This window comes from Podarcis raffonei, chromosome 11, assembly GCF_027172205.1.
Source record: "Podarcis raffonei isolate rPodRaf1 chromosome 11, rPodRaf1.pri, whole genome shotgun sequence".
NCBI classification, from domain to species: Eukaryota; Metazoa; Chordata; class Lepidosauria; order Squamata; family Lacertidae; genus Podarcis; species Podarcis raffonei.
In genome coordinates this window covers 23,858,890-23,869,887 of record NC_070612.1, presented here as the reverse complement: position 1 = coordinate 23,869,887, position 10,998 = coordinate 23,858,890, and the positions used below count along the sequence as shown (strand labels likewise).

Below are 10,998 nucleotides of genomic sequence, written 5' to 3'. Positions count from 1 at the left end.
GAGGTTGCAATTACGCGGAGGCCTCTTTCCTCCAGGGGCGTGTCGCTTTGAAGGCTCCGGCGGGCGCGCGTTCCCAAGTGCTGCTTAACGCGCGTCGCGGCCAGCGTTCCGTCGGGTCTCCCGCGCGGCCAGCCGGACAACGCGCTGCCCGCCATAGGCCGCTCTGCGCTTCGGAAGGCGGAGCATTGTGACGTCGGGGCTCGCGGGGCGGGGCGCCTGCCCGCGCTATAAAAGGCCGTGGAGGCGGTCGTCGTTTTGCAGAGCGAGCGTTCGGCGCAGCGGCGGCGGAGCTTGGGAGCGGGCTGGGAACTGGAGCTGGGTTTGTTTCGACGGGGCAAGCCTGCCGACGGGGCTATGGATTTATTGAGGACTATCGCCTACCAGCCGGGCAGTACAGCAGCCGGCAGCAGCGGCAGCGGCAAGATGGGCGAGCAGGCGCTGGGCAAGTCCTGCAATGGGGAATCGCGAAGGAAGAAAGCGGCGGAGTCGGCAGCCGAGCAGCACCACCACCACCCGCACTCGGCCACCGAGATCTCTCGGATTATTACCGACCCCACCACGGGAAGGCGATACTGCCGCGGCAAGGTGCTGGGAAAGGTAAATGCCCGGCGGCGGCGGCGGCAGTGGCAGTTTTAGGGACACGTCTCGTGGATCTGTCACTGGTGTGCAGAGCTGGTTGTAACGTCGGGGTGGGGTCGGGGGGCGCATAGATTCCCACCCAACATCGATTGATTTTGATTTTGTCGGGGGGCGGGTTGCCAGTGCGTTTTGGCATTTCTGGCACGCAGGCGCTCTCCTTAATCTGAGCCTCTCGGTCTGATCTGCCCCCCCCCCATTCTGTACCTGGGGCAACCCAGCCAGATGGGTCGGGTATAAATAAAATAATAATTTATAATTTGTAATTAATAGCATTCTCCTCCCTCCTCCCGGTCCATCTATCGTGCCTTTTCATTTCCCTTCCTTTGCAAAATTCCAAATATATTTGCTTCTCAGAAAGAGGGCATTTTACACCCAGTGTCCCATTCATCGGGACTGTGCTGCACTATCTTGAGTCCTTATGTTCTGCTGGCTTGATTTGCAGCCCCCTCGGTTTTTATCGTTTGTGTTTTATCACTTCTGTGAATCACTTACGGCACCTGTCGAAGTAGGCTGTTACCTGTGGAGGCTGGTGCATGCATAAGCTGCCAGGCTTAAAGGGCTGCTAAACAAAAGACAGAAGGCTCCACACGGATAGCTGCATGGAGAGGGAGGGCAGCTATCCTGTGTGATTAATGTACATGTCTGTCAGCTGTTCTTCTCCCAATTACATGCAGCAGAAAACTGTCGGTTGCTGTGCCTTTCCTCTTGAGCGCTTGTGGCAAAAATGGATAAATGTGTGTGCATTGGTCACAAAATAAGAATCTGTAGGAGAATTGCCTGCTTCACACATGAGGCGGTTGGGGAGGGTTTTGTCCTCTCGCTACAGGTTTAAGCTGCTAGACCTCAAGCATTTTACAGGCATTTGTCTGTACCTTTGTTGCATATTTTTGACCGCTGGTTGAGAGAGCTTGCCTGGGGGGCTCTCTTTAGCATCCAAAGCTCTGCATTAATTTGATTAGCAAAGAGTGAGAATTGAGAGCACACTGCAGACTGTCCTTTAGCTGCAGACTGTCACCATTTTTTATTTTGCAGTCATGGTCCCTTGGTAGTTCCGATTTTTCCTGCTTGACTTGTGCTCCCTGAAGAGGGAGGCGGAGGGGAGTTTCTCTGCTGTCTCGCCTAATGTGCTTCTTCTGCTCTGCCTTGTCTCTTCAGGGCGGCTTTGCAAAATGCTACGAGATGACGGATCTGACCACAAACAAAGTCTATGCTGCAAAGATCATTCCTCACAGCCGAGTAGCCAAGCCCCATCAAAGGGAAAAGGTGTGTATGTGTTGTGACGCTCCTTTCAGGAATCTCTTTATGTGCTTGGGTGGCCCTTCCCTTTTCCCCTCTGCAGTGGCTTTCTCGCATCTAAGCCCTGCCTCTTCCCACGGCGGTGGCATGTGGATACTGAGGTGCCAGTAATAACCTGCTGCTTGTTTGTGTGTGCCCTTTTCTCCTCTTCCAGATTGATAAAGAGATCGAGTTGCACAAGATGCTCAATCACAGGCACATTGTGCAGTTCTACCACTACTTTGAGGACAAAGAGAACATTTACATTCTGTTGGAGTATTGCAGCCGAAGGGTGAGCATCCATGGGGAGAAATCCGGCCGATAGTGTAAAAATGTTTAATGTGTAAAAGGTATTGTCCATAGTTTCTTGAGGCAGCCCTTAATTCCTTGCCTTTGACCCCCACCCCTCAGCTTTTTTCATAATGCTAATGCTTATCGTGTGGTTTCAGCTGAGTGACCTTGCCTGTGGGTTTTTCTCTTTTCTTCCTCTCACCAGTCTATGGCTCACATATTGAAAGCAAGGAAGGTGTTGACGGCACCAGAAGTGCGATACTACCTCAGGCAGATTGTGTCGGGATTAAAATACCTTCACGAACAGGAGATCTTACACAGAGACCTGAAGCTAGGTATGTTGATCTCCCAAGACACTGGGCTTATAAGATGTTGAAAGAGCAGTTTCCTTTCTCATAGACCAAACTGCTGTTTGAAAACTGCAATTCATGGGGATTAATGAATAGGATCAGCTTGTCTGGCAGTGGAGTCTTGGAGTGCTTGAGTAATAGCGCTAAGTATTCATTCATAAAAACAAAAGCACCAGCTATGTGCTGGCCTTCTTTAGACGCGAGTCAGCACTTGTCTAACACGTCATGACATTGAATTGGAGTCACCGTGTTTCCTCTTCCTCTCTGCCTTGCGTCTGCAGGTAATTTTTTCATTAACGATTCCATGGACTTGAAAGTGGGTGACTTTGGGTTGGCAGCAAGGCTGGAACCGCTGGAGCACAGGAGAAGGTAAGGACCCGAGAAGGAAAGAGAGCAGCAACCTAAATACAGCAGAACTGCCTTGGGATTTGTAATCTCTAGTTATGTATAGCAGTGAGAGATGCTGGCTCTCATAATGCGTTTAAATTGTTGGCTTGCAAGCCAGGATATCTGACAGCTGATCAATGTTCTTAATGGCCTTTTTTGTAACAGTTTAGTGGGTCAGCTTCTTCTGCCTGTGAGCAACCCCCATTATTTCAGGCCCATGCACATTTTTTGGGGGGGGAGTCTTATATAGCTAATGGTGGTGAGTTGCCACCATGGGACATAGGAAGCTTCCTTTTACTGAATCAGACCTCTTGTCTAAGTAATTCCCTGTTGTCTGCACTGGCTGGCAGCAGCTGTCCAGGGGTTCATGGAGATGCCAGGGATTAAACTTGGAGCCTTTTGTACACAAGGCAGATACAGGCTGTTTGCATATAGCAAAGAATTAAGGTGGAACCTGTACAGTATTTAACAAAAACATATAGCTTTGGAGGCCAAACTAATGCTCTATTTAAAATGCACTGACTTGGGATTGGATTGCATTGGTTTCACTAAAGTGTATGACAAACATTGAATTTTTGAGAGAGTCTTAACTGTTGTTGAACTGATAGCTAATTGTTTTAACTCTTCGTTCAATTGTCTTTTCCAGAACCATCTGTGGCACACCAAATTACCTCTCCCCAGAAGTTTTGAACAAACAAGGGCATGGCTGTGAATCTGACATTTGGGCCTTGGGCTGTGTCATGTGAGTATTTAGCTGGTGTCTGGTCTTGTCTACAACTGTGTAACTAGTGGGTGGGCTTTGCCTTTCTTGAGGTCTTCAAGCAGACCTTCAGCACATCTTTGAGCAATTGCACTGAGCAGGAGGTTAGACTATGTAACCTACAAGGACCTTACCCAAGTTGCTCTCCTGCGACCTGTAACTATTCAGATTACGCAGAACTCTGGAGATTTGGCTTATTTTGCACAATAAGATTTGTTTGTGCTAGTTGTATATGGGGGCAAAAAACAATGCAAGGTATTGTGAAGCCTCACCTTCTGACCTCATTCCCCCCTTTGAAATCACATTAAACACACTCTTCAGCAATCTCACCAAGAGATGTTATTGCATGTGTGGGCAGTCTTCTTAGACTGAGTCAAACCAGTCTAAGGTCCACCTTCAGCCTGGTGATGTCATGCCCATCTAGTTGGAAGGCTCCTCGAAGGCTTTGGGTGGGATGCCTTCTGCATGCAGAGTCTTTAACAGTTCCACTGATGAGCTATGGGCCTTTCCAGCACCACTTCCCACTCCGTGCAGCCCCTTGATATTGGGATGCTTAATCTGCATTGGTTACCAAACCCACACATCCTTGGGTCTCACAACAGACCTGTGGCATGTTCTTGATCTCAGTTCGGCCCCTGCTTACAAAACTTAGCTGGCATAACCTTTTCCAGTACTAGTAATGGTCAGTGGTGGTGATGCTTTTGCTTAAAGACTACTTAAATTGAGGCCCTTCTTACAAACTTTTATTATTATTATTATTATTGGCAATGATTCAAATAATGAATTGTATACTTCCTCTTCCAACAGGTATACAATGCTACTCGGAAGGCCTCCGTTTGAAACAACCAATCTGAAGGAAACTTACAGGTGTATAAGGGAAGCGAGATATTCCTTGCCATCGTCTTTGTTGCCTCCTGCAAAGCACTTGATTGCAAGCATGTTGTCGAAAAACCCAGAAGACCGCCCCAGCTTAGATGACATTGTTCAACACGACTTCTTCTTGCTGGTTTGTAGCATTCTTGTTCTTGGTTTGTTTCGCTTCTGTTCAGAGCTACAGCTGACAGCCAGCTGACAGTCCGTTTTTGTACATTTTGTTTCCTCAGGGCTTCACTCCAGAGAGGCTTCCAGCTAGTTGTTGTCATACAGTTCCTGACTTCAATTTGTCAAGCCCGGCTAAGAATTTCTTCAAGAAGGCAGCTGCAGCTCTCTTTGGGGGCAAGAAGGAAAAAGCAAGATATTTTGACACACACAGTAAGCAGATATATTCATACCTGGCTACTATCTATGCACTACAATAGGCAGACTTCAGGCTGGAACGATCAATTTCGTTTCTTACTAAGTCATCAGTGCAAAAGAACACAGCTTTTTTGAGAGGGAAGTCCTTTTTGTTGTTGCTGTATCATTAAGTAATCCAGTATCCAAAAACTTGCTGATCTATCTTACGAATCACCCAGAGATCTACGAGTAGATCCCAATCCATTCTCTGCCCATCTGTAACAAATACTTACTGCTGATCTCTTGCCACCTCTAAAAGCTTCGCATTTTGTGTATACACACTGCTGAACTTTTTAATGCAGAGCTGCTAAAGCATCACTGTTGGTTTTTGAAGCCAGCCGGTTATTGGCTGCAGTTCCTGGTCTACCAACTCTTTCTATAATATAAGATCCATGTTCAGCTCTGTGAGATCAGGCCCATACAAAGGAAGCAACACTCCAGGAAGAGACTGCATGTCTTGTCAAGGCAGGAAGTATTGTGTACTAGACAGTCATGTGCACTTGGATAGGAAAAATCCCTCTAAATTTTCTGTGGCTTTCTTCTCCCTTCCAGATCGGCTTGCTAAAGAAGATGAAGAAATATACAAGCTTAGACATGACTTGAAAAAGACCTCAATAACCCAGCAACCCCTGAAACACAGACCAGAGGAGGTATGTATTTCGGTTGGTTGGGCTTTTTTTTGTAACGGGGTAGCCTGTATTGGTGAACACAAGTAAAAACGAGCGGCTAGCGAAATCCTTGAGAGCTCAGGAAGCTTAGCGTAATCTTGTGACATGGCTGTCATAGCCTTTGACATCTGTGCGGGGTCTCTATGACTCCAGGACTCATTAGTGCAAATCATCCAGCATCTGTGTGTCTCTGTACTGCATAATCCTGAGATGCTGTCAGCTGCCCCTCCTCTTCCTTAGGAAGACTCTTAGCTCAGGATAAGCCAGCAGTTCTGAAACTTCACTTGCATTTGCAATCTCCAGCATGTTTGGGAGCTGAAGCAGGCCTGGTGTGTGTGCAGACACAGGCAGAGTGATGAGACGTAACCAAATAAAAATGTAGAACAAACAGCATGAGAAGCTCTTCCAAGCCTTGTTAAGAAAACATCTTTCCATTGTTCTGTTCCATTGTTCAAGAAATGGGACCCAGTTTGCAACCAAGAAGAATTTTGATTTTTGGTCATTCAAGTTCCCAAAAGGACAGAACAAGTTTGAAATTTTCCCCAGTGGTTTATCACAGATACATAAGTGAAGGGAAATCAAAGCTTGCTATCATGGGGGAAATGAATTCAGGTCCTATCTGCCTTCCACCTCCTGATGCTAGGTGACCTTGCCTTCCCTGAAAGGGAACTCGAAGGGAGTTTGTGTGGCATGTACAATGCACACTGCATCATTGTGGGCAATAGCAAAAGCCCTTTGCATGTATCCTGTTCATCACAGTGATAAGCACCTTGCTAGTGAGGCCTAGCTACCAGGGTACCTGCGAAACGGAATCTGAAACATGATCATGAATTGTGCAAGAATCTGTCCTTGATAACAACATGGTATTTTCTGCCTTTTCAGGAGATCCAGCCTCCCGGCACCACTGTAGCCAAACCTGGCATGCTAGCAGAAACCAAACAAATCGGAGATGCTATCCGTATGATAGTTCGGGGGACGTTGGGAAGCTGTAGCAGCAGCAGCGAATGTAAGTATGATGCACATGGCCTTAAGTAGACGGTTCTGTGTTTAGTCTGCAAGAATGTAAGATTTAAGGCCTGGAAAGAAACATTCTTCCTCCCTTGTCAAACTGGCCAAGCAAATAATCTAGAGTAAAAACCTACAAATTTGGTTGGCGAGTCTGTGGGACTGTCATGTCTTCCCTCCCCACAAAGAAGTGCAAGAATTGATGGGAGTGCAGATAAATCCCCAAGCCCTTTTAAAACCTAGTTTTTACAGCTTCTCTTTCTGTTGGGAACTTCAGTACAAATTCTGTAGCAGAAACTGCCAAACCGCCTTTTAGGGGCATAATCCGAGACGATAGGCCAATGAATAATGTACAGGGGGTAGGCTTGTTGACAACTCTGCATGTGGTTTCTGTAACATTCCCTCTTCTTTGCCCTCACCCAGGCCTTGAAGATAGTACTATGGGAAGCGTGGCTGACACTGTGGCTAGAGTGTTGCGCGGTTGTCTGGAGAACATGCCAGAATCTGACCACATTCCCAAAGAACAACTGGCTGCGTCTTTCCAGTGGGTCACGAAATGGGTGGACTACTCAAATAAATACGGCTTCGGTTACCAGCTGTCGGATCACACAGTGGGCGTTCTCTTCAACAATGGTGCTCACATGAGTCTTCTTCCAGACAAAAAGTAAGTGGCTGGCCCAATGTACAACGAAGTTGTCACGTGACGCTTTCCTCTTCTGTATCTACTTGAACTTAATATTCTTCTTCTTCTTCTTCTTCTTTTTACCTTCAGAACAGTCCATTACTATGCAGAGCTTGGTCAGTGCTCCGTGTTTTCCGCTCCTGATGCCCCTGAACAGTTCATCAGTCAAGTAACTGTTTTGAAGTACTTCTCTCACTACATGGAGGAGAATCTCATGGATGTAAGTGATGTGGATGAAAAGGCTTGGAATCCTTTGCTGTTAAAAGCCTGTGTGTTGATGAACTCTGCTCTAACCAAGACTATGTGTTCTCCTTTTCAGGGAGGAGATCTGCCTAGTGTAACAGATGTCCGTAGGCCCAGACTTTACCTCTTACAGTGGTTGAAATCTGACAAGGCATTGATGATGCTCTTCAATGATGGCACCTTCCAGGTAGGCAGAGTTTCTTCTCTCTCTTCCCCTCTGCCCACCCACACATGCAGCTTGCTCAAAACATGTAGGGGCTTGTTATCTGGAATCAGTGGGGATTAGATCTGAAGATGGCGAGTGTACTATTTTTACACAGTGTGTTATCAACCTAAGGAGCTTGTTGATGACAATAGTAACTTATCATAAATAGTGTTAATAAGCTGGCTCCGTGAAAGATGAGGAGCCCAATGGTTTGAAGGGCCAAACGTGCTACTTTCACAAATCCCAAGGCCAAAAGTGAAGTGTACACAGATGCAAAATGGGCTTTCGACAAGTTACATGATATTGTATCATCTGTAATACTTGGTTTATTCTATTAAGCGGAGGGGGGGCCTGTTGGGTTTGGAGCAACAAGACATCATAGGCACACTATGACAGACATAGGCAAACTTTTGGGACTATAACTCCCATCATCCCTGACCACTGGTCCTGTTAGCTAGGGATGATGGGAGTTGTAGTCCCAAAACATCTGGAGGGCCGAGTTTGCCTATGCCTGCACTAGGATCCAGTAAGAGGTTGGTGAACCTGTGGGCCTCCAGATGTGGCTAGACTACATCAGCCATCCTTTACTATGGACCATCTTAGCTGGGGCTGACGGGCATTTTAGTCAAACACACCTGGATGGCCACAGGTTAACAGCCAGTGGTCTAACAGAGATCTTCCTATACATCACCAGAACCTTCTATGTTCCTTCCTCTCAAGCTACCTGAGGTCTGCAGTGATTTTAGTTCTCAAATTCTGGACACAAGCCTCTACCAACTAAAGATGAACAATACCGTTATTCCTTAAATGGTGTTTTTGGATACATAACTTGCTTCCAAATTGTGTTGCCATTTCATAAATTAAGGCTTGCAATCTTTGTCTTCAAGCAGGTGATCTTGATTGGTTAAGACCCTATTGAACTTAGAGTTAGAGATGCTTTGTCTTTTAGGCATTTAATATTCTACAGCACATGAGGAAAGGCTTTTTTATTATGCTTCTAATCTAGGCTGTAAAGGAAGGCTCTGTCTACGAAATACTTGCAGAGCACTGCTGAAAACTGAAAGCAGTGCCATGAAATGTGCATTAAGAGGTTGGAAGAATTTCATTAAACGGCAACTCTTAATTCCTTGGCAGGTGAACTTCTACCATGACCACACAAAAATCATCATATGCAACCAAAATGAGGAATATTTGCTTACTTATATCAATGAAGATAGGCTATCGACAACGTTTCGCTTGACGACCCTTCTGATGTCTGGGTGTTCCCTGGATCTAAAGCAGCGAATGGAATATGCGTTGAATATGCTGTTGCAAAGATGCAATTAAATTAAAAAGAACTCTTCTAAAACCAAAAGGACTTCTCTCACTGAAGTCTACAGTGGAGGCAGTTGGAAAAAGCTAGTATGTTGATGGATGAGTGAGGAGTAGGGACTGGTACGAACAAATATGTGCTGGGCTGGTACCAGACATGGAGCCTACTGCAGCCGTCTTTGGTGGATTAATGGTGTGACAAGGAATTCTTCTGGAGTGTAGCTTCCCTTGGTTCACTCCCTTTTGAAAGATATGAGTTGGACTTGAAGCTCTGCAGAGAACAGTTCTGATGGAGGACTTTAAAACTGTGAATAACACTTGAGGAATTGGGAGGGAGGGCGATCTCATTGTTGTCGAATAACTATTTGGGGCAGCTTGTGGCTGCTTAACTGTGAACTATGGCCATACATTTTTTTCTTATTTCTTCCAAGAACTGATCACACTTGTGGCTGGCAAAGTGCATTCCTTGTTAATATTTTTTTTTATTTATTACAGCCTAAAGTGAAGTATTTATTACATACATTTTTTTGCAACCGTGATTTTAAATATACATTTGTTGGCAATAAAGAGTGGGGAAAACCTGAAGCACTGGTTACAGTATATGCCTTTTTTCCCTCTGGGCTCTGGTTTTAATTCTAACTGGTAAAAGTAACATGCAAGATAGAAGAGGTTCAAGGTCAATATAGTTGGTTTCTCATTCTGATGAGGTGGAATGGGCCTCCATCAGCGTTTACAGTGGTTTATTTTCTGCCTGCAGGAGCCTGCAATCTGCTTGGATAACAGCCCAGCTTTTGCACAATTTATACAAACCATGGTGGATATGGCTCGTAGATTAGCCTGACACTTTTAAAAACTGATGCTGTTCACCACAGACCAAGGCTGCAATCCTAATACTTGGTTACATGGAATTGGGTCTATTGTACTCAGTAGGGTCAATTTCTGAGTAGATAATAGGATTGCATTGAATATTATTTAAATGTCTGCCTTAGTGTTACCTTCAGAGTTTAAATTGGCTTTTTTAAATATACAAGGTCCTCTAAATTTTCTTATGATATCCAAAGTCTACCTTGGTCTCTGCAGCATAAAAACCTCTCTTCTTCCTACTACTTTGGCTTGAAGGAGAATTTCTTGCTTGTAAACTCTTGCAGACATCTGACCATTGTACTCAAGCAAGTGTGGTTCTCCCATCAGCCTTCCAACAAGGCACAGGGTGTTAGGTGTTTTGTAATGGTTCTATTCAGCCTTTTTTTGGGGGGGGGGCGACTGATGTCAGCTGATCTCTAGGTGAACTTTGGTCAGCATGAAAATTAGCCATGCGGCAAAACCTTGAATTCAGCTTGCTTCCTGAAAATGCCAAGATGGTGGATGGAGGGTTTAGCCAGACTTCTGCCAAAAGGAAGGCTACTCAGTTTTAGTAGTCTTTGAAGCAGGCACATCGAAAGTGGCGACACTTGGATTCTGTTTGTATATATTCATGATAAGCACTGTTGGAACTACTCTAAAACCCCACTCCTTTTGTATACTTCCAATAGCTATGAATCGGTACTTTGCGGTGGGGGGAGTGTAACTTTATAAAATCTGTGTTCTGTGGAATCTGCATTCTGTGAATGCCGATGAAGAAGCTGAAGGCACAATGTTCGTTGCTTACCTAGATTCACAAAGTCGTGACACACAAAAGATGGAGACATATCATGTTTCTCAAAGGGGCCTTTCAACTGCCTAACGGAATGCAACCCAGATTAGGTCACTGGATTAATCTTAATTGGGGTGTGTGTGTGTCTCAAACGTTCTACTCCCCAGGGGCTACTTGAAGTTACAAAGCCCACCGGTCACAAAATGACAGCAAATGAAGATGGTTTGACATAAATGGCTGGCAACAGAATCTAATCCCTCTTGGAAATTGTTAA

The 10,998-nt window shown here is 45.5% G+C and overlaps 1 protein-coding gene across 1 annotated transcript; it reads left to right on the top strand.

Moving 5' to 3' along the window:
• The first annotated feature begins 248 nt into the window (after window positions 1–248).
• PLK2 (polo like kinase 2) lies at window positions 249–9,676 on the top strand. Its single transcript, XM_053408305.1, has 14 exons — window positions 249–597; window positions 1,795–1,902; window positions 2,090–2,206; window positions 2,411–2,540; window positions 2,837–2,924; window positions 3,589–3,684; window positions 4,510–4,708; window positions 4,806–4,953; window positions 5,530–5,627; window positions 6,528–6,651; window positions 7,074–7,314; window positions 7,423–7,552; window positions 7,652–7,762; window positions 8,915–9,676. The coding sequence occupies exons 1-14, from the start codon at window positions 355–357 to the stop codon at window positions 9,104–9,106; spliced, it is 2,025 nt and encodes a 674-aa protein (XP_053264280.1). The 5' UTR covers window positions 249–354; the 3' UTR covers window positions 9,107–9,676.
• The last annotated feature ends 1,322 nt before the right edge of the window (window positions 9,677–10,998 follow it).